The 24136-nt window shown below is 38.6% G+C and overlaps 1 protein-coding gene across 1 annotated transcript in view; it reads right to left on the bottom strand.

Moving 5' to 3' along the window:
• Nucleotides 1–24136, bottom strand: part of Cubn (Cubilin) — an 882604-nt gene that overhangs the window by 133528 nt on the left and 724940 nt on the right. Inside the window, exons 58-59 of the mRNA XM_068225286.1 lie at nucleotides 21873–22051; nucleotides 15400–15629 (exon numbers count right to left, since the gene is read on the bottom strand). Coding sequence (XP_068081387.1) covers nucleotides 15400–15629; nucleotides 21873–22051 — 409 coding nt within the window. The remainder of the gene's footprint in view (nucleotides 1–15399; nucleotides 15630–21872; nucleotides 22052–24136) is intronic.

Raw genomic sequence — 24136 nt, 5'->3', positions numbered from 1 at the left:
CCAGCTGTATTCCTTTAACTTGTTCCTCCCACTGCTTGATAATTTTGTCCAACACCATGTTGAACAAGATTGGTGAGAGCCTGTCTCCTTGTCGGACACCTGTGTGTATCTGGAAGGGTTCCGAAATTTCTCCCATGAACTTGATCTTGGAGGTGGTGTCTGTAAGTGTCTGTTGTATAAGTGCTCTGGTTTTTCTGTCAATGCCATATTCTTCCAGTACGTCAAAGAGCGTCTGTCTGTCTATGCAGTCGTATGCTTTTATTATTATTATTATTATTATTATTATTATTATTATTATTATTATTATTATTATTATTATTATTATTATTATTATTATTATTATAGATGTTCTGGACCCCACAGCAAGATGCAAGATCGCTATTTGGCGGTAAATTACATCTGCTGCCATTGTCATTGTTGACAATGTGACCAGCCTCATTGTCGCACGTAGGCAAGTGTGTGGGATTTTTGGCGATATGAATGACATACTTCCGTGCATTATTGGCCTTATTATAGAGGTGAACAATTGGACGGTAAATCTCATTCCTATCGTTTATTTCAAATGTTTTTAATTTTTTATTTATATGCCAGGAGAATCTACGGCAATCTAAGAACGTTCTCTGAAGGAAATGGCTCTTGAAAACGAACCCAGGAAAGATTAAAAATGATCGGTTTATGATCAGAATAAGTACATCAAAAATCTACAGCCTATTTCCAGTCATTCGACAGGGTCAGGAATGGAATGAATAAAGCCCCCATCTAGCGGTGACAATAGGAATTGTGCTGGCTGCCGAAGCCTGTCGCACTCCTCTGCGGCAATGATTAATGAATGACAAATGAAATGAAATGATATTGGACAGTGTTGCTGGAATGAAGGATGACAGGGAAAACTGGAGTGTCCGGAGAAAAACCTGTCCTGCCTCCTCCTTGTCCAGCACGAATGTCACATCGTGTGACTGGGATTTGAACCATGGAACCCAGCTGTGAGAGGCCGGTGCGCTGCCGAATTAACTTTTTTCACTTCCTTTCACACTCCCTCCCCCCTAAGTGAATTTTCTGGCAAAAAACACTTGTTTCTTTAATAGTAATGGATCTTCTAAATACCAATTATCACGACTCTAACTTCTTCAGTTTTTGGTTTATGTGTCTTCATGAAAGGAATTCAACTCCTTTTCCCTCCTGTCCCCCAAAATGATTCCCCCCCAAAAAACGTGTTTTTCTTTGTTTTTAAAGGAGATCCAAATACCAATTTTCACGTCTGTAACAGCATTAATTTTTATTAGATGTAAGTATTCTCATACAGTTAAGTCAATTACTTTTTTAATTCTTTCACCCCCCCACTTCATTGGATTTTCCGAGAATACGTATTTCTTTACTTTTAAAGCAGATTCCAAATATCAAATTTCACGTCTGTAACATCTTCATTTTTGTGATATCAGTAGCCTAATTAAGAGAAATCAACACCATTTTCAGTCACTTTTACCCCCGTCCCCCCAAGTGGTATTTCCGAAAACTAAAAATACATGTTAATTTTTAATAGAGATAAAAAATTCCATTTTTCACTTCTGTAACATGTTAAGTTTTTTTGAGATATACTGTAGAAATTCTCATTTTAAAATGTCACCCCTTTTTATTTGCCCTTAAGTGGAGTTTCCAAAAACAAATCACCTATGTTTCTTTACATTTACAGGAAATTCCAAATACCCAATTTTTACGTCTGTAACATTTTACGTTTCTCAGATATTCTGTAGATATAGTCTTTCGAAAAATTCACCCCAATTTATCACTCCTGTTTAACCACCATTAATTGGATTTTCCAAAAACAAAAATTATGTGTTTCTTTATTTTTAAAGGAGATCCCATATACAAATTTTCAGTTCTGTAATATCTTCAGTTTCTGAGATATATGTATCCTCATTAAAGGCATTCAACCCATTATTCACCCGTTTACACCCCTCCTATTGCGATTTACAGAAAACAACAAAATACGTGTTCCTTTATTTTTAAAGGAGATTCTAAATACCAATTTTTTCATCTGTAAACTTTTAAAGTTTTAAGATGTAGACACACTCATTTTAAAAATTCACCCCCCTTTTCACCCCTCATTGTATGGATTTTCCAAAAATGAAAAAATACCTGTTTCTTTATTTTTAAAGTAGATCCCAAGTACCAATTTTCAGGTCTGTAATACCTTCAGGTTCTGAAATATAAGTAGCCTCATTAAAGGCATTAACCCCCTTTTTCACCCTTTTCCACCCTTCCCATTGGGATTTTCTGAAAACAAATAAAATACGTGTTTCTTTATTTTTAAAGGAGATTCTAAATACCAATTTTTACATCTATAAACTTTAAACGTTTTGGGTTTAGATACATACATTTTAAAAATTCACCCCCTTTTCACACCCCCATTAATTGGATTTTCCAAAAACAAAAAAATTTATGTTTCTTTATTTTTAAAGGAGATTCCAAACACCAATTTTCAGGTCTATAATATCCTCAGTTTCTGAGATATACGTATCCTCATGAAAGGCATTCAACCCATTTTTCACCACTCCTATTGGGATTTTCCGAAAACAAAAAAATACCTGTTTCTTTATTTTTAATGAAGATTCTAAATACCAATTTTTCATCTGTAAACTTTTAAGGTTTTAAGATGTAGACCCACTCATTTTAAAAATTCACCCCCCTTTTCACCCCTCATTGTTTGGATTTTCCAAAAACGAAAAATACCTGTTTCTTTATTTTAAAAGTAAATCCCAAGTACCAATTTTCAGGTCTGTAATATCTTCAGTTTTCAGTTTCTGAGATGTAAGTACCGGTATCCTGATTAAAGGCATTCAAACGTTTTTCACCCTTCTTCACCCCTCCTATTGGGATTTTCTGCCAACAAAACAATATGTGTCACCTTATTTTTAAAGAAGATTCTAAATACCAATTTTTACATCTGTAAACTTTTAAAGTTTTGAGATATAGATACACTCATTTTAAAAATTCAACCCCCTTTTTACCCCCTAGTGACGGAGTATCCAAAAATCCTCGCTTAGCAAGCACCTACATCTTAATATGTATATATCCCCGAAATTTCATTTCTTTATGTCCAGTAGTTTTAGGTAGGTAGGTAGGTAGGTAGGTAGGTAGGTAGGTAGGTAGGTAGGTCAGTCAGGACAAGTTATTTTATGTATATAGATAAGAAAGGTTCCACCTTATCAATACAAGTTTTATTTATATAAGATCCTGTTTTACAGTACCGGTTTCGACTTTTTATACAGTCATCCTCAGCTGTACATTAGTACCTTCACATAAGTCAAAGTTGGTTAATATGCCTTGCCTAGTAGAAAAGTCATAATAATGGGATATGTCCAACGTTCAAATTGGGCATGTTTCAAAGTAAAAGCTGGTTATATGTACAATCTAAAAATGAGTGTGGGTGTACCTTTTAGGCCTAAAATTCGTGTGAATTAACTTATTTTAAAAGTACAGGTACATAAACACTTTAAAATATATACAGTAAAACCTCGTTAACTTGAAGTCGTTGGGACTCAAAAATCAGACTTTGAATTACGTGATTTCGAATTAACCGCCAATTCGCAATTCAGAAGTGTTACAAAATATTCTAAGGCCCGTTACTGCATGCAGTTAATCTTGATTCACAGTTTATACCTTTCAAATGCCATGAAAAAAAAAATTGTTCCCAAAATGTATCCAAGAAGGTGCATTTACAGTATTCAAATAATGCACTTGTATATCTCACTGGCAAACAACCTCACGCAACGAAAGAAAGAAAGAAAGAAAGAAAGAAAGAAAGAAAGAAAGAAAGAAATAAAAAGCACGAATCAAAGACGAGGAGAAATCCATGCTGGCTCCCATGTGCAAGTGCTTTATTCATTGGATTACTATACTGTATGGATTTTATGTGCCTTGTATTTACACAGAAAGTACCCGATACCCTTAAAATCGAACTTTCTATGAATATCCTTGTACGATTTCCTGCCATTGCACTTCTCTCGTACGTCAGAAATGTGAACACTTGCCACATCACAAAGTATTCTAAGACCTATTAATACATGCAATCACTTCGATTCACAGTTTAAACCTTTCAAATGCCATGGAGAAACCTATTTCCGAAATGTATCCAACAAGCTGCATTTTCAGTGTTCAAATAATGAACTTGGATAAATCACTGAACAAACATAACCTCACGCAACGAAAGAAAAAAATCACACAATTCAAAGATGAGGATAAATTATGCTAGTTCCCCTGTGTGAATGCATTATTTTTTGGATTTCTGTACTGTTTGCATTTTTAGATCCTTCGTACTGGCATGGAAAGTGCCAAACGCCCTTAAAACATTGTGGCTTATCGAACTTTCCTATGATGAGGGGATAAAGTTTCTCCCTTCCATGTGCATTGCAACGCACTACAATGACCTCCATCCCCTACCGTTGTACGATTTTCCGGCTGGCACTTTCTCCTTTAAAACCATAAGACCGTTTGGGCTCGCATTAAAATAAAGCAATGCAGTTTCATCGGCAATGACAATAGTGTTCGCTGCCTACGAATTTATTATATGAGCCACGTTTTTTCGTCAACTGTCGGCATCGCCAGTGTTCGCGGATTCTGTTTTTCCGCACACTGCATGTTGCGTGATATTACGGCATTCCTTAAAAGGTTGAATACAAAAGAATTCCGATTTCATTCAACTTAGCAGGCATGAAGCACACTGTAGACCCACCGAAGTGAGTGTAAGTGCGGAAAGCTACCCTTCCACGTTCCGAAACACGCGCTCTATTAGGACGCGGATAAATTTCGAGTTAAAATTACTCTGTAACATAGGCCTACTATTGTTTTAAAATGTAAAGGCAGTTTCGAATTAAAAGTCTGAATTTCGGTAATGGGGCCGACATTGTACTTCGAATTACGAATTATTCGTATTTCGAATTAAACAATTTAAATAACATGCAAAACTGTATCTCATGTTTCCGGCAACGAGAGCTTCTTCGAATTAGGAGGCGATTTTGAATTAACCGATTTCGAATTATTGAGGTTCTACTGTAGTACATATTAAAATTACATGTTAAAATATACAGTTCATGTTGGAGTCCATTATAATGACTAGGGACACTTCATTAAAATGAGTTTAACATCTTGTGTTTGTCGATTTTCTTATTATTTTTATCCAATATAAATGGAGAATGTCCGTGCTTGTATTCATAGGTGGTGCTCACTTGGGGTTCTGCTATATGTTAGGCTTATCCACTAGTATGATTAATAGATTCTTCAGTTATTGATGACAAGTCTAATGTGTAAACAGAGTTAGATGAAGCTGTGACTGAATGTTGCCTTAAAGTATTAAAACACAGTCTGCTTTTGTGCATAGGTGTCAAATGCAGAATGGTGTCTCTTTTCTCGTCTATAATTGCTCATGTATGTCTGTAAGAAACAAAAATGGAGTTAGGAATTTATAATCTGTAGAATGCCTGCTTATATGTATGTTTCCGTAATGTATACTTACTATTGCTGTCGTGGTTGGGTTGCAAGATATTAGAATCATTCCGTATTGACGGTTTTCACTTTACAATGGCGAAAAATGAAAGTATCCTCCTATTCAATACATCATATATTCCGTCATTAGACGGAGTAAACGAGCCGAAACATGTCTGAACTTGTTTACTCCGTCTAATGACGGAATATATGATGTATTGAATAGGAGGATACTTTCATTTTTCGCCATTGTAAAGTGGTTGGGTTGTGTTAAATCTGGCTGCCTGGCGTGTACTGTATTGTATTCTCTTGGTGCTAGTGTCCACTGCTGTGAGGAAGATGGAGGGGTGGGTGAGGAGAGTTGTTGTCGTAGGAGTAAGGGTGAATAATAAAACAAGATACAGCAATGCATAAGCGATTCATAGTTTGTGTTTCAAAGGTTGCCAGTACGAATCTCGAAGACTGCTGAGATCGACCGATTCAGCACTAGGGTGTAAATCTATCGCTAAAAAGTGTGCAGATAATAGGTCACCCCTTGGCCCAATAGCGGAAAAAAAGTTAGTGGGAATTATATCACCCACTGGCCACGAAATGGTTAATCAATAATCTGCATTTAAGGCTTTCACCCATGTAGTAAATTCCACATCTTTTTAAATTATATCAAAGAAGTTCGCTATTTATGAAACATTTCCCATGGTAAGTTATTCCAATCCCTAATTCCTACTGAAAAAAATGAAATGGTGTATGGCTTTTAGTGCCAGGAGTGTCCGAGGACATGTTCGGCTCTCCAGGAGCAGGTCTTTTGATTTGACTCCCGTAGGCGACCTGTGCGTCGTGATGATGATGGAGACGACACATACACCCAGCCCCCGTGCCAGCAAAATTAACCAATGATGGTTCAAATTTACGACCCTGCCAGAAATCAAACCCGGGACCCCTCTGACCAAAGGCCAGCATGCCATGGAGCCGGACAATTACTACTCATCATCATCAACAAAGCCAAGGATAAGACAGAGACAGATCAATGAAGGTAACAAAACTGCTCTAGCCTTTACCAGAAGACATAGTGCACTGTAAACACTGAATCTTGCCAGCAAAGGCACGTTATTTATTCATAAATCAGTTTCAACAGACTGAAGAACCTAAATGTTTAAAATCTTAAAAATGTCATCAAGTGATAACACTTCTCCACTTGCTATATTACTGCAGCATTGCCCAATATTAAACTCCACACGGCCTTACTTCTAAATTGAAGTTTTGCAAAACAAATGAGCATCGACTTTCCTCTGTTGCCAGCGTGCTATGCCCGCGAGAACAGCTGATGCAATATCACCGTGGTAAACAGTCCTTGTAAAATGTAATAGTGTACCGGCACTCAGAAAAACTAATGAATATGGAACACGTGAAGCAATCCTGACTTTACATCTGATCTTAGAGGATCGAATCAAAAAGGACAAGCCCACGTACATGGCATTCGTAGATCAAGAAAAGGCATTCGATAATGTTGATTGGACCAAGCTATTTATGATTCTGAAGATGATAGGGATCAGATACCGAGAACGAAGTATTATCTACGATCTGTATAAAAAATCAGTCTGCAGTGATAAGAATCAAGGGCTTTGAAAAAGAAGCAGCAATCCAGAAAGGAGTGAGGTAAGGCTGCAGTTTGTCCCCTCTCCTTTTCAATGTTTACATAGAACAGGCAGTAAAGGAAATCAAAGAGAAATTTGGACAGGGAATCAAAGTCCAAGGAGAGGAAATCAAAACCTTGAGATTTGCCGATGATATTGTTATTTTATCTGAGACTGCAGAAGATATCGAGAAGTTGCTGAATGGTATGGACGAAGTCTTGGGTAAGGAGTACAAGATGAAAATAAATAAGTCCAAAACAGAAGTAATGGAGTGCAGTCGAACGAAGGCAGGTGATGTAGGAAATATTAGATTAGGAAATGAAGTCTTAAAGGAAGTAGATGAATATTGTTACTTGGGTAGTAAAATAACTAACGATGGCAGAAGTAAGGAGGACATAAAATGCAGACTAGCACAAGCAAGGAAGAGCTTTCTTAAGAAAAGAAATTTGCTCACTTCAAACATTGATATCGGAATTAGAAAGATGTTTTTGAAGACTTTCTTGTGGAATGTAGCATTGTATAAAAGTGAAACATGGAAAGAAAGAGAATAGAAGCTTTTGAAATGTGGTGTTACAGAAGAATGCTAAAGATGAGATGGATAGATCGAATCACGAATGAAGAGATAATGAATGGAATTGGTGAGAGGAGAGCGATTTGGTTAAATTTGACGAGAAGAAGAGATAGAATGATAGGACACATCTTAAGACACCCAGGACTTGTTCAGTTGGTTTTTGAAGGAAGTGTAGGGGTAGACCAATGACAAGCAGATTAGAGCAGATGTAGGATGCAATAGTTACGTAGAAATGAAAAGGTTAGCACAGGATAGGGTGGCATGGAGAGCTGCATCAAACCAGTCTATATACTGATGACTTAAACAACAACAACAGCAACATGGATTGAAAATAAATTCACAAAAACTACACCTACTAACAACATCCGACACTAATAAGAGAATATGAGTATATTATTAAGAATAAAAGGGAACGAGGAAATAAAACATCACTCACAGCTAATGGCTGGCGCAGGAACGGGGTTATGGCCTACAAAAGAAACACTCCACTGATCTCAGAGTCACTAGAACCCTCCAGCAATATGAAAAACACACTAATTACTGAAGGAAAATGCAAAAGATCGTGAAGCCTATTGAATACCATACACACTGAGTGAGATAGGTTAACCACGTGGCGAATGTAAATATTAGAGTTGGCAACTGGGTTTCGAGATCATGCTCTGCCAATATAAATTGATATGAATGGCAGATTGGGATTGGTTGGATGTCTATGCTTCAGCACATAACCACCAGACAGAGCCAAAATCTGCCAAAACATCAATTTAGAAGTAGAGCCGTGCGGAGTATAACATATCATACAACTTGTACCACACTTTATATTTGTTTATTAGAATATAGCTTTGTTCTCTCCGTGGATTAATGGTGGAGCGCCGGCTTCTGTATTCCAAGAACTTTAGTTCAAAACCAGTAGGCACTGTAGTATTTTTGAAGGGCAGGAGAGAGTCCATTTTATTCTCCTTGAATGCTAGATGAATGTGAAAGATCTCTGATTGGTGACACATGATGCAAGTTTGGTTATGTATGTATAACTGATTTTTTTTTTTTTTTTTTTGTATGATACAGGCTAGGTTATGCATTTAGATTTAATCACATGCATATAGCGCATGTATTACAGGTCAGGTTGAGTTTATCACTTGTAATTAATCTTTCATGTGTTCCAAGTTCAGAAAACTTCTAGTTGTATGTGTGTTGACTCAAGTGAACTCTGAATTAAGGTTATGTTGTGCTTATCACTTGTAAATAATCTTTTGTGAGTTCCAAGTTGCTCAGGAAACTTCCAGATGCATGTGTGTGAAATTTAAAGTTAATTCTGGAATCTTAATGTACCAAGGACATCTATATAGGCTAGTAACTCTAGGCCTTTCTAGATATCGTGAGCTAATCTGCCATAAGGATAAACTTTTTTCAAGATAATTTTAGAACAAGAACTTCTGGATGTTAACTGTAGAACCCTTCAGGTATCTTGTATTAATATAAGTAGCCAGAAGTATTCAGAATATATATAAAGAATGTTGAAGTCGGTTGGTAGTAGTTCAGTAAGTTGTAGTGTTTTTGATATTATGTAGTAGGTTGTTGTAGATTAGCTGTATGGATGCTGTTTGGTGGATCAATCATGACCTACTTGTATTTTGTATGGGTTAGTTCAGTCAGTCAATTGTAATTCAGTGAGTGAGCTGTAGCAGTGATGTGGTTTTGGTATTGTGAATGTAACGGAGCAGAATTGTGCAAATTTATATCAACATTGCTCGATGCATCAACTGTCAATTGAGAATTACTGTGGACATATTTCTATGTATCATTATATTGTATACTTGTGTTAGTAAATATATTGTACCAGGTATGTCTGTACATGAAATATTTCGTAAGAGGTGATGATGATGATGCTTGTTGTTCAAAGGGGCCTAATATCAAGGTCATCGGCCCCTAATGGTACGAAATGAGACAAAATGAAATTACAAATTAAAAGCCCCAAAACATCCACTGACCACAAATCAAAACATGAGGACGAAGAATGAATGGATGGATATGAATTAAAAATGTTCAGTGGAATCGGCCCACAGTGCCTCACATGCACAGAAGCTGGCGTAGAAGAATAATAGTACTGACCAAGGGACTCCTTGTATAGCACAATACTGAATCGATGATACTTGTAGTCAAAAGGGGTCCAAAATCCAAGTCAGCGGCCCCTCACAATGGTACTTATCGCTAGGAAAATAGAACCATGGTATTTGTCATGTTGCGGTACTAATCAAGAGTAGCATAGACTTCCAGTATTCCACACATGTTGGTACTACTCACAGGTAATGAAATTCGCACTTGTATTACAGACCTACGCTGTTTTGCACATTGCGGCGCCATTTACAGGCAACGCAAACCTATGGTGTTTATCATATAAGGGTACTAACCACAGGGACTCGTACTATCCCGTGGAGTTCCTCATATAGTGGGTACTAATCATAGGTAAGCCAGAACCATGGGTTCCCTCATTCCATGGTGTCGCTCATATAGTGCTATTAATCACAGGTACTGTAAAAGCCGTTGAGCCCTCGTTTGCTACTAATCATAAACCTATTTGGTACCCAACATAGTGGTAATACGCGCAAGTAAAAGCGACCCATGGCGTTCCCTGCATGGTGGTACTACAAGTAGTTTCATGGTTCTAATTTGATCATCCCTTGGTCACCCCTTTTAGTCACCTCTTACGACAGGCAGGGGATACCGTGAGTGGATTCTTCATCTGCCTCCCCCACCCACAGGAGGCTGTGTGTTTGGTCCACGAGAGGTATTTTATTTGCCTCAAGTCCACTGGCAAGCCAGTTAAGACCCCTCTATCTGCCACCTGGGACGCGCCACGTGGGAGTATCACCTCTCCCCCTGGTACGCCAGCATAGCAGGTTCGTGGTTTCTTAAGAGGTTTCATCCCATATAGTTTCCAAGTGTTGGAGAGCAGCTAAGTGAAGTTACTTTGTATACAACAACAAAGTCTGACAGTGAGTGGCTAGGCAACATGCCGGGGTCATGATGTGCTGCTTAGCAGCAGGCAGTCAAGGACAGATCACGTCATAAACCTTTCAGGTATTTCCACGCTGGAAAATTTTCTAACTTTTATAATAATCAAGATATTAATATGAGAGTAATGCCATTGTACAGACCAATTCTCAAAAGTCTCCACATACCAATTTCATTTTAATCCATTCAGGGAAGGCAAAGTTATTCCGTGTAATATAAATCGCTGTCATAAGATGACGTAAGTGCTGTGGAGGAATAAAAGCTGGCTGCTTGAGCTGTAGGTATCTCTAAAGGACGAGCTGGCAGTCACAGCATTAGGACATACGTGCTTCCCACTGACTCACTCTCCTTGCCAGGCTATTTGTACTTTCCAAGTACTAGTCAAGCAACTGTACTTGTTAGTACATTTTCCAAGAGTACCGTGTGTACTTTTGCGTACACACTATGAGCATTGTCAGGAAGAACTTTTCAGTACTAGCTTTCTTCCAGGTTTTTATTTCAGGAGGACACGATGATGACGTTGGAGAATGAGATGGAATGGGATGCCTACACAGTCGGGTGTGAACCACCCCACCCTGACGGCTTTGTGTTCCAAGAGAGCTATGCAACCCCAGTGAACCAGGCTCTCCTCATGTACTATAGGCAGGGGAAAAATGCAGCTGCAGAGCAGGACATGGTCCTGCACATGATGTGCCACCCTCTACAGAAGGGGAGCAAGATATCCCCTAACCAGCACATCAAGAGCTTCCTCCCCAGAGGCTTAATCGTCAGGGATCACAGGCAGCACTGCCTGGACAACATCGCAAAGGAGATCTCTTGTATATTCCAGGTTATCCGGCTACAAGGGAGAGACGACGCACCAGCGATGTTTGACGCCTACCGATGGAAGCCCGTGACCAGCACAGCCACCACCCAGATGGCCAAGAAGGATAGATAGCTGAAAAATAAGGCGGTTAATACTGAATTAGTCCTCCTGTCCACGCCGGACACCATTGACGCCACGACGAAGGTGGAGCACCATGACTGTGCAATCCAGGCCGAGCGGCTCGACTCTGCAAAGGGGACTCAGACTGCTCTCCTGAGGGCCACTTTTGCGAGGTGGACGCAGACCAAGGCCAACCACGAAGGGCCTCCTACCAGGGTGCAATCCAGGAAGGTGTTCCAGACGGCAGACAGCAACACGGCAGTAGAGGAGGATGCCCCCTGGCGTTTGGAGGCTGCTACACAGGCCCGGCCACCCAGCAAGTCTGTGATATTCCAGACATCGATGTGCACCCCACAGGATAGGGAACACAGTCAGGTGTCTGCAGCAACTGACACCACCACCACCACCAGCCAGGAGGAGGGACAAGCCGGCTCTGCAGCGGGCCCATCCGCTACCCTAGGGTCATCAGGACGAGGCCCCTTCCCCCGCCGAGAAGGAACAGCCACCGCCAGGAAGCAGAAGCCACCCCTGCACCAGGAAGAAGAAGACTCCAGCCCACCAGGAGTGGGCCACCCATCTGCAGCCCAGGACTACTCCAAGGACAGAAGTCCACCGAGGACCCAATCAGGAGAGGACCTCAGTGGGTAGCGACAGTCAGGTGAGATCGAAACGTCCACCTCAGCAGCTCCTGCAGTGTTTCCGCTGTTTGAGGTGGGGCCACCAACAGGATAGGTGTGGGCTCCTAGTGAGGTGCAACCATTGTGGGGGTGATCACCACTACACGGCCTGCGCAGCACTTAAGGAGGTGCTGGTGTGCACCAACTGCACGGGAGGGCACCCGGCCTCTCATCGTAGTTGCCCTGTTTACTGGGCCATGGCGTGGACAGAGAGAAGGGAGGCCTGGCATCATGTCCAACCCCCATCCAGGAGGACCTCGCCTTGGCGGGCTTGGCCTCAATCTCCGGAATCGGAGACGGGGCATGAGGGACCCCAAGGGTGTGACAGGCCCTAGTGGCTATCGGCGCATGGCTCCACAACCAGCAAGGTCCCCGCTAGCCATGGCAGTGCCCAGACGGTCTAATCCCCTGTTAACTGGACTGGTGATAATATGGCTTTTGACTTGTGCATGATACCCATTCTCAACTAACACTATCACCTGGACCTATCCAGAAACCACATCCTTGCATGTGCTATCAAAATTTGTCAGGTAGGCTCTTTCTTTTTCTGCCTGTGTGGTTTTACCCTGACTCTTAATAACATGCCTCAACACAACCTTTCCAACACAAACCTTGCCTGGTAACGCGTCTGATGTGCAAACAGGCAGGTACTCCTTTAGCACCATTCCCCTCTCCTCCCTGTTTTTTTCTCCTTAGAAATTAATAGCATGTTGGAGGCAATGTAGATTAGTGCTGATTGCCATGTAGGGGTGGGGGTGCGGACTCCCCCCCCCGAGAAAAAAAGAAATGTATGTATCTCAGTGATCACTTGGAGTTCAGCCACGTTGACTCGCCACATGAAACGTTGTTATATCTTTGTCATAGGACGAAACTCTACTCGAGTGGAAGTAAAAGCTTTTCGAAGTGAACTTAGAATCTTGTCAGTAATATCGGAATTTGTAAATTTCCATGAGTGAAACCCTACTTAGGAACTTGTAAATTTTAAGAGTGAATTTTACTTCAAACTTGTGAATTTTTTGTGGTGAGTCGAACTTGTATTAATACCCTCGTGTGTTTAAAGTGTCAAAATTTTTCTCAAAGTTAAATATTATAGATTCTGACAGATTTTGACTTTGAACATTACATGATTGTGTGATAGACTTGAACATTTAATCAGGTACCTGTTAAACAAACTACAGAACCTCAGTCTACTACGTTCCCCGCAAAACTGTGGCCCAACAATGCACCTTGATTGTATCTATGCAAGAGTTGGACATAATGCTGGCATACTGCATAGATATTTGAACTTGACACCAAAACCTCAGTGAACCTTTATTCTATAAGAACTATATTTTCAACCTCAGCTATACAATTTTTGGAATATGTGGCATTCAAGGGACTCCAGCATGCCAAAGCCCTTCATTGTACCATATGTATACATGTATCTTGTTTGACGTTATGTTGGAAACAGTATAGATTTTTGAATGGAACTCCAACTAGTCAAAGCCATATAATTGTACCATATGTATATATCTTAACAGTAGTATTATATTAGAATAAGGCATTCTTGTTAAATTAGTTATTAGTAATGTTTTATGTACAACTGCTATTAAACAGGTTCACCAACAGCTGATGATGACCTATTTATGGGTCGAAACCGGTACGGTTTTAATGTAGATAATTTTAAATATTTTGTAAATAAAGTATTGATTAGGTGGAAAACTCATCCTTCATACTTGTGTTCTTAAATTATCAATACGGACAAAGAAGCTGATAGATTATTGTTTGGAATGTTCAAGTAAGATGTGTCCGCAGTGCTTGTAAGGTGTATCTTCAGTGCATGTAAGGTGACGCTGTGTAGGGTCACTTTAAGTAGTACAGATTTTTTTCTGTGTAATTTATTGTAGAGAACACTTACCAGTTTTAATATCACTGAGTCCTGTTCAAGTTTTCAGGTAGGAACTACCTTTATTTATTTCAATTTGTGTCAATGTATGCAAATTTTGGTATGAAATTTGAGTGTAATGTGAACAGATTACTTTCACAATGACGAAATTACATTTTTGAAACCTGTTGCATTTTATGATTTATTAAGGAATAAATATACAGTAAAAGTGAAAAAAATTGCTATTAGAAGGTGATTTTTACATATTTTACCCACGTTCTGAACATGGTCCACAGGACCGCATGACTGTAGTTGTGTGTGAAATATTCATGACTGCAGATGAGTGTTAAAACCATCTGAAAGGACATCACTGTGCGTTACCAAATAAGCTAAAGAAGCATCACAGAAGGTATTACAGGAAGTTGCCAAAAGGCAGACCCCAGTAGAGCTTCTGGAAATTTTATGGCAGCAAAAGTCTATATTCACCCAGGGAGCTGAGGGCAGCATATTTGTCACTTCAGTTAAAAATAAAGGAGAGAAGAGAGTTTATAATATAGACGTAAAATTGTGGGGTTTATTTGAGTCAAAATATACCAATAGTGTGCAGGTTGTGAGAAAGTTCAGTGTTTCCAAATGTAATATACAATGTTGGTGGAAAGATGAAGAAATGTTTAAGAATTCCAGTACATCAGAAAAGCATTTGAAGGACCAGAGGAAGGAAAATTTATATTAAAATAAAACTTTTGTTTCTAGACCTATTTTAGTGCTTATTACATTATCTTACATATAGGAGAGACGGGATATGTTGTAATTACATTAATTATAACATTTTCTTGTAAATACTTTACAAAAATTCATGGTCATCTTATATCTGAGGCCAACTTACACATGGGCTAATATGATAATCCAATGGTGGTTGTTTTTTATTTTTTTATTTTTTAAAATTTGCTTTACGTCGCACCGGCACAGATAGGTCTTATGGTGATGATGAGACAGGAGAGGCCTAGGAATGGGAAGGAAATGGCCGTGGTACAGCCCCAGCATTTGCCTGGTGTGAAAATGGGAAACCACAAAAAACCATCTTCAGGGCTGCCGACAGTGGGGTTCGAACCCACTATAACCCGGATGCGAGCTCACAGCTGCACGCTTCTAACCGCATGGCCAACTCACCCGGTAGGTGGTTGTTCATCAGAGTTTTAAAGTACACAATAATTCTGCTTACCACATTAATTATTACTAACCTCCAGGAAGTCGCAGCCACAGTAGTTGCTGCTGTTGGTATTGGTGTTGTTACAAGGCTCCAGCTGGAAAGAAGTCATGCGCACATTGAGCACCTGACCATCTTGGGCTCTGATTAACCAGTGACAGTCCAAGTTTGCTTCATACCGGTTGTCTCTGTCCACATCAGGAGAACGGATTGTCTGTGCAGACGAAGTGGCATTTATTCTGCCACCACACCCTACACTTTCACCTGGAAGATCATGAATGAATTATAGAGGAAGTAATATCTAAATAAATACAATTGTATTTCATTGTGTTTTTTGTTTCATCCAGCCCAGTCTAACAACATGAAATTAGTAACACCTCTTAGTATCTTAGTATTGTTTTTACTCAAAACCACACAGCTATCTGGTAAACCACCTTATATAATATTTTCCAAATGTTGTTTGGAGAATATTATTGTATACCAGTTTTTAACAATAATTTTGATATCCATACTAATATACTAAATGTGAAAATGTGTTTGTTTGTGGAACCATCATGTCTGAACAACTTGATGTATCTGAATATAATTTCATACCAATTAGTGTGACCTGATATAACATATAGGCTACTTTCTAAGATGCTGGCTCCTAATGGGGTCATGCAGCAAAATAAAATTTAAAAGCAATTCAGAAAGTAAATATACCACCTGCAATTAGTCCTATTAAGAATGGAGCAAGTGTACTTACAATTCAATTTTCTGCAATAAAAGTTCATATGCATTACTTTCTTAACTCTATTTTTTAAAGGTAAATATGCTTTTATGTGTTTTGGTTAATGTTTTAACTGATGAAAAACAAAATATTGGGCAAACTGCTTCTCCTACCATGAAAGGAGAATAAGATTTATAGGATTTACAGTTAAATTTCATATAAAAATGTTGAAATGTATTTTCTTCATAGTTTTAAAGTATTTGCCACGAAACTGCATTTACTGTCATAAACAGCTGTGTTAACGAAGTATGAAGCCAGATATAGAAAGTAGCATCTCTTTATGGCTGTCTTCAGAAGATTTATTTACCAACAATTCCTAAGAAATGAAGATACTTAACAGGGGCTGAATCTTTCATGTGTCCACAGTGCTACATTCTCCTTGTACTGTGTATTTTTATAGGATATTTAATTCTGTTCCATAAGTTATGACATACATTATTAATCCTGCCAATAGGACAACAAAATATTGTATCAGTCATCAGTCAGTCACCTCTGATTTGCATTTAGTGCTGTCATCCAGGTGGCAGATTCCCAATCAGTTGTTTACCTAGTCTAATGATTTCAAAGAACTTGGAACAAACATCTCCCTTGATAAATTATTATATTATAGTACAATTTGTGTAACGTCGCGCCGACACAGATAGGTCTTATAGCGACGATGGGATAGGAAAGGGCTAGGAGTGGGAAGGAGGCGGCCGTGGCCTTGATTAAGGTACAGCCCCAGCATTTGCCTGGTGTGAAAATAGGAAACCATGGAAAACCATCTTCAGGGCTGCCGACAGTGGGGTTCGAGCCCACTATCTCCCGAATACAAGGTCACAGCTGCACGATCCTAACCGCATGGCCAACTTGTTCGGTCCTTGGTAAATTACTCCAATCCCTAATTCCTCTTCTATAAACAAATATCAGACCCAATTTACCCTTTTGAATTCTAACCTTATCATCATATTATGATCTTTCCTACTTTTAAAAACCCCATTCAAGCTTATTCAACTACTGATGTCATTTCATGCCACATCTCTGCTGTCAACTCGGAACGTACCACTTAGCTGAGCTGTTCATCTTCTTACTCTCAAGCCTTCACAGCCTAAAGTTAGTAAATTCTCAATAATGCATCACTCTTTTGTCAGAAATCACCCAGAAAAAATCGTGCTACTTTCCCTAGGACTTTTTTCCAGTTGTTATATCAAGTAATCCTGGTGAAGATACCATACACTGGAATCATATTCTAACCGGACTCTTACCAGTGACTTATATGACCTCTCCTTCCTTCCCTTCCTTACAAACTCCTAAATATCCTCATAATCATGTGATGAGATCTGAACCTCTATTTACAGCCCTCTTAATGTGATTACTCCAATAAAGCTCTTTCCTTATATTAACACCTAGGTATGTGTATAAAGTGGAATCGTGTCCAGTGTGAACAAAATTTATGGTTCCTGCGCACTTGGTATGCCTTTGAATGTTATTAATGTTGAATAAACTGGAATCTAGTGGAAATAAATTATCAATAATGAACCCGACTGGATTAATAAGTCATTGGGAATTAAAGAATGATCCGTGAATAAAATAAATGGGAAGAGTAATCCTCCGACAAAGACTGGATGTGTTGAAAAATTAAAGGATCGGTATCATGTCGCCAAGGTGTACGTGTGGAACAGGTGAGCGGACATTGCAAAATACAGTTTACGGTACGTTTCTGCTGGATAAAGAGAGAACTGTGAGATCTCATTATGAACAAGCTATTCACTGTGTCAGTGACACAAAATATGCTATTAGCTTGAACTCACTGCAACTCCTTGAACACTGTACAGTGCTAAAGACTGTATTGAAAAAGATAAGACATCAAGAACAGATTTCTTTGTTAGGCATGTAGAAGACGAAATCATAATTTGACTAGTATTCAGTGTTAGAAGTACGATAGTGTGGTAAGTGTGTTATATAGTGTATGAGTGATTCATAAAATACTTACCTCAAGCTACACACATTACAGAGACATGACCAAACTGGACTAAAGAAACAGGAGTAAGTAATTTCTGAAACATTTTGTCTAATTTTGTTCAAAATGGGAACTTGCTCAATGTGATTACTTTTCTTGGTCTCAGTGGATTCCACTTTGGACAAGTTTCAGTTTATTTACAATGATCCCCATGAGAAAATTCCACTCCAGAAACAGAGTAATTAAAACAAGAGAAATTTTCCTTCTGGTGAACCTTACAACCTGACTTTTCACCCAATTTGCTATCATACCTTTCTCTCTTGTGCATCTCATAACACTGTCAAGGTCTTTTTGCAGTTGCTCACAAACCTGTATTTTATTTACAACTCTATACAGTATAACAGCATCCACCTAAATCCTTATTTGTGATTCCTGTTCTTTAGTCATATCATTGGTGTATGTCAGAAACATAAAGGTCCAATAATACTGACTTGCAGAATTCCTCTTTTCATTATTATAGGATCAGATAAAAAGCTTCACGTACTCTAATTCTCTGAGATATGTTAGAAATTTAGCCACCCATTCGACTAGTCCAATAACCCTCATTTTTGTCAGTAGTCTCCCATAACCTTTCTTACCAAAAGCCTTGGATAAGTCAATAGCGATGCAGTTCATTTGACCTCCTGAAACTAAAATATTGCTATCTTGCTGGAATCCTACAAGTTGAGCCTCACAGGAATAACCTTTCCTAAACCCAAACTGCCTTCTCTCAAACCAGTTAGTAATTTCACAAATGTGTCAAATAAAATCAGGAAGAATGCTTTCCAAGAAAATAAACTGGTTCAAGTTGATTTGCTAGTCTTCAACGTTTTCACCTTTTTTATAAATATCTTTGTTATCATAGGTAAATTTCAGTACTTCACTAGTATCAGTCCATTTCTCTCCATGGACATTATCCTCATATCCAACTACCTTTAAATACTGCAAACTAAATACTTTTACCTCACATATACAATCCCCTTGGTCATTAATGTTCCGGGAACCTGTTTCTGCCTTAAAGTACCTGTACATATCCTTCCATTTTGTAAAATTCATTTTTCTGCCAATTATACTTGCCATCATATTATTCTTAGCTGACTTCTTTGCTAAATTCAATATCTTGGTAAGTTATTTCAATCTTTCCTTACCTTCGCCACTATTCCGAACTGTATTTCTTCCTAACTTGCACCTCCAACTTAATTTTTTTCTCTGTCATAATAGTGGTGTTTTACCATTCCTTACCACCTTTAGAGGTACACACCTGTTTTCACACTTCTCAACAATTGCTTTAAACCCATTCCACAGACTGTTTATACTTTTATTTGCCTTTTCCACTGATCATAGTTTTTATAAACTCCCTCATCATTGTCTTATCAGCCACATGGTGTCCGACTCGTTGGCTGAATGATCAGCGTACTGGCCTTCGGTTCAGAGGGTCCCGGGTTCGATTCCCGGCCGGGTCGGGGATTTTAACCTTCATCGGTTAATTCCAGTGGCCCAGGGGCTGGGTGTTTGTGCTGTCCCCAACATCTCTGCAACTCACACACCACACACAACACTATCCTCCACCACAATAACACGCAGTTACCTACACGTGGCAGATGCCGCCCACCCTCATTGGAGGGTCTGCCTCACAAGGGCTGCACTCGGCTAGAAATAGCCACACGAAATTATTAGCCACATGGTATGCTCTAATAGCCCTACTTTTACAACCTTCCTTTCTATCGCATGTTTTAAAACTATGACAGAATAGTTTTGTGATTACTTATACCACCTATCACTTCAGATTTTCTGAAAGGCTTATCTGGTGTTATCAGCATCACATCTAGAATATTCTTCCCTCTAGTTTATATCATCACTTTTGGATTCAGCTTCCCTTCCTGCATTAATTAATTTACCATTTATTGGTCATGCTTTCTGTTATTCACACTACCTTTCCAGTTAACATATGGTAAATTGAGATCACCCATTGAAATCAATTCTTTTCTGTTTTGTTCCCCACATAGCTCATTATGTTATCAAATAATCCTGTGACAGCATCATTATCATCTCTTCCAGGCCTGTACACCCCAAAAACATCAAGTAACCTATTATCTTTAGAGATTAACCTTACACCTAGAGTTTTATGTTTCTCACTGTTAACTTTTCCTAACTTATAAATTCTTCTTTCACCAGTATGAATATTCCCCCTCCTATCAAATCTATTTTGTCTCCATGTCTCTATGATTAACACTTCAAATGAGGCATGAGACAAAGCTGTATTCTGTCCCCACTTCTATTCAACCTAGTATTCAGAGCCCTGCTTCAGGGAGGCTCTGCATAATGTAGATGGTGGCATCACAGTGAACCTGCAGAAGATCCTGTCAAATGTGACAGAAGTATGTGAAAACATTGGTCTAAATTTTAACATATATAAAACCAAATACATAATTGTGAGCAAGGACTCTGTCATACATCCAGGTCTATGGGTCAAAGGTGTGCTGATACAGAGGGTCAAGAAGATCACATGCCTAGACAGCATCATTAATGAGCAGTGGGACAATTCCCAGGAAATAAAGTGCCACACTGAGAAGACCAGGGCAACATTTACAAGCCTCCAGTATGTGGTCTGCAGCAGAGGACTACCATTGTAGCTTCAGGTAAGGATCACACGGTACTATGTGTTCTCCGTCACAGTGTATAGAGTCAAGTCTTGGACTATGACGAAAATCACAATGAGATGATTAGAAGCATTTGAAATGTTGGTCTGGTCGAATGCTTCATATCAGCTGGATAGACAGAATACAGAATGAGGAAGTATTGACCAGGATGAGTAAAGAAAAAAGAACTGTGCAGGTCTGTTAAGATCAATAAGCTCTCCTACTTCAGCCACATCATAGGGTACCCAAAAACTTCCAGCCTCCTGCAAATAATTATATAAGGGAAGATCAAGTGTAAAAAGAGTCCTAGGAGAACCCTCACATGTTGGCTGGACATACTGAGACGTTGATTTGAACGGGTAGAATATTTTCTCAGTTTCCATGGCCAGGTATAATTACAAGTAAAATATATCTACTTTAGTGTTGTAAGATATATAAGTTTTCCATTCAGTTACATTCTTTCATACCCATTTTAAAAGATAAACATACTCATTATAATCACTAAAAATATTCATTCTACTTATTTACTCACTTCAAGTTACCAAATCCACAACTCAAAGCGCTTCATGCTTTTGTGTTCCCACCTGTTCTGAAACTATGGTTTTCCCTCTATTCCTGACACTGAATGTTGTTTGGCATAAAGAACAAATGGCAACCAATTCATTTAAATACCAACAGAGAAAAAGAATATCCTTCAATATTGAAACACTTTTTGAACACTTTTGTTAATTGGACATTTTCAAACGGTATATCATGTCGTATCATGTGCTCACAGACAACACAAACCGCTGCAAAATAAACAGTTATTCATTCTGGCATTCACTTGTATCCAAAAAGCTCACTGCACATGAGTGCAAGGAGCAGAGCAAAGAAATCACAACCAGAGAGCACACCGAACAGAAACCATAAATACTACTCGAGTATCTTTATAAAAATTATGAATTAAGAAGTTATAGAATTAAATTTGGTGACTGTTCCTGGAAAATGGGCACATCTTGTAAACTCATTATATTCTGTTTTAATAGATATATGACTAGATATATAGACATTTATCTAGGTAGATACAGACAAATAAATTTAACCCTCTTGCATTAATTCTATTAGCAGATATATTTAGTTACCGTAAGTGAAGAGGATGTCTGCTTCAAAATGGTGAAATCTAATATAGGTGTATGTGAGGTACTGAATCACCATGGCATTTCCACTGGAGCGCACAACTGGTGGAGAGTGAGTAATGTTTCCACAGAACCTCCCAAGTCTTTTAACATCGACAGCATATGGCCCATCATAAACGTTCACACTGAAATATTGAACAATGTTGTACAGAAAATAAACACTTTATACAAACAAAAATAAATAAATGAATATTTGGTAAAAGTAATGAAAGTGAAAGGGTAATGAAAAGAAATATATAAGAAATAAGGATCTTGGGGAGATCTAGAATTCTTCCTGAGAAGTCTTTATTGAACTACATTTGCACAGACACCATCTACACTCCCTATACTCATTACATTTATTGTAGGGATAGTGAATGAACAATAGAAGTATAGCAAATGACCTGGAAGAACTTAGTGCATAGAGAGGTTCAGGACAGTAAGGATGAAATCTTTTGTGCATGAAGTGCAACATATGAGCAGCAAAATCTAAAGAAGTCTCCATGTAGAATGCTTAGTGACAGCATTCTGATCTAATTTTTTCACTACTAGATCAAAGACAATGAACATAGGCAGAACGCCTTCCAAAAGGCCTTTTCCAAGGTCATAACCAATAACATTAGTGAATTTTGAGGGTTTATCCTGAGATAAGGAAGTGCTATTGGAAGATGCAGCATGTGTAAGCACAAAAGCTGTGATGTTTTGATGCTTCAGGAAATACACAGAGGGCTAACAAAACCAAGACCAAAGGTCATAGGCATGAAATCAACTATATTGAGAGACCTCATGATAAATAGGGAAGTGCTAAGTGAGTTGTTTTTTGCACCACATGAAATAAATACTGTATATTGTGCTAATTTTGTTTCCATCTAAGCTCTCTTTTTTGTTTTCATTTATTCCTTCATTATGTTTTTTGGCATTTTTTAGCTTGTATTATGTAAATTATTTCAACCCCTTTTTCACTGAAGATGGCTCAAATGAGCTGAAACATGTTTGAATTTGATTACTCCATCTAATGATGGAATATATGATGTATTGAATTAGGAGGATACACTCATTTTATCACCTTTGTAAATTGCAGGATTGCTTTTAGATACAATTACGTTGCAAAATGTGAAGATCGTCTTTTTCCCACCAAATGTAACATCATTTTCTCAGCTGTAAACCAAGGAGTGATCCAGAACTTCAAGGCTATGTAGATACAGTTAGTGACAAAGCACACTGTATCAGAACTTAATAGGAATAAAGTAACCTTTCAAACACTTTTAAAGGGACTGAATGTTCTTCAAGCAATATTGTGGATAACGTTACAGCTTCAACAATTCATAACTGCTTTCTGAAAGCTGAGTCTCCAGCTAGTGGTGGACATCCCAAAATAGAATCTGATATTTCTGACAGCATGGAAGCAATACAACAGTTAATTAGAATGCAGCAGGTTACAGGGTAGAAAGGGAACACTTACATCGAAATTGATTCAGATATTCCAACAGAGTGTGAGAGTGGAGAGAGCCTCCGTGACTCAGATGGCAGCACATCAGCCTCTCACCGCTGGGTTCCGTGGTTCAAATCCCGGTCACTCCATGTGAGATTTGTGCTGGACAAAGCGGAGGCGAGACAGGTTTTTCTCCGGGTACTCCAGTTTTCTCTGTCATCTTTCATTCCAGCAACACTCTCCACTATCATTAAATTTCATCTGTCAGTCATTAATCATTGCTCCAGAGGAGTGCCACAGGCTTTGACAGCCGGCACAATTCCTATCATCACCGCTAGATGGGGGCTTCATTCATTCCATCCCTGACCCAGTCAATGACTGGAAAACAGGTTGTAGATTTTCATTTTCATATATGTGAGAGTGGAGACACGAAAATGATTCTTCAGTCAATCCAAGGGAAGGAGGACAAATATGAAGATTTTGACAAAAGCGGCAGTGAACGCAATGCTAATGATGACATTAAAGAAAATATGGAAATTAATGTGTTGCCAGTAACCTCGTACAGTAAGGCTCTTGACTTTGTTAAGCGCGACTGAAATAATTGTATTGTAAACAAAATGAGAAAAAAGGTGTAAATTTGACACAGGATTTAATTGTACATAGTGAAAATATCATTGCTAAACCGAAGTGGACAAAACAAATGAACATTAAGGATTTTTAAAAGTCCTAACGTTTTACTAGAGATTGCTATATGTTCATTTTTATTTAAAGTTTCAAAAATTCATATGTTGTTCTTCAT

The sequence above is a fragment of the Anabrus simplex genome, chromosome 1, assembly GCF_040414725.1.
Source record: "Anabrus simplex isolate iqAnaSimp1 chromosome 1, ASM4041472v1, whole genome shotgun sequence".
Lineage (NCBI taxonomy): Eukaryota > Metazoa > Arthropoda > Insecta > Orthoptera > Tettigoniidae > Anabrus > Anabrus simplex.
Note: the sequence above shows the minus strand (reverse complement) of the source record. Positions and strands in the feature narration are given on the sequence as shown.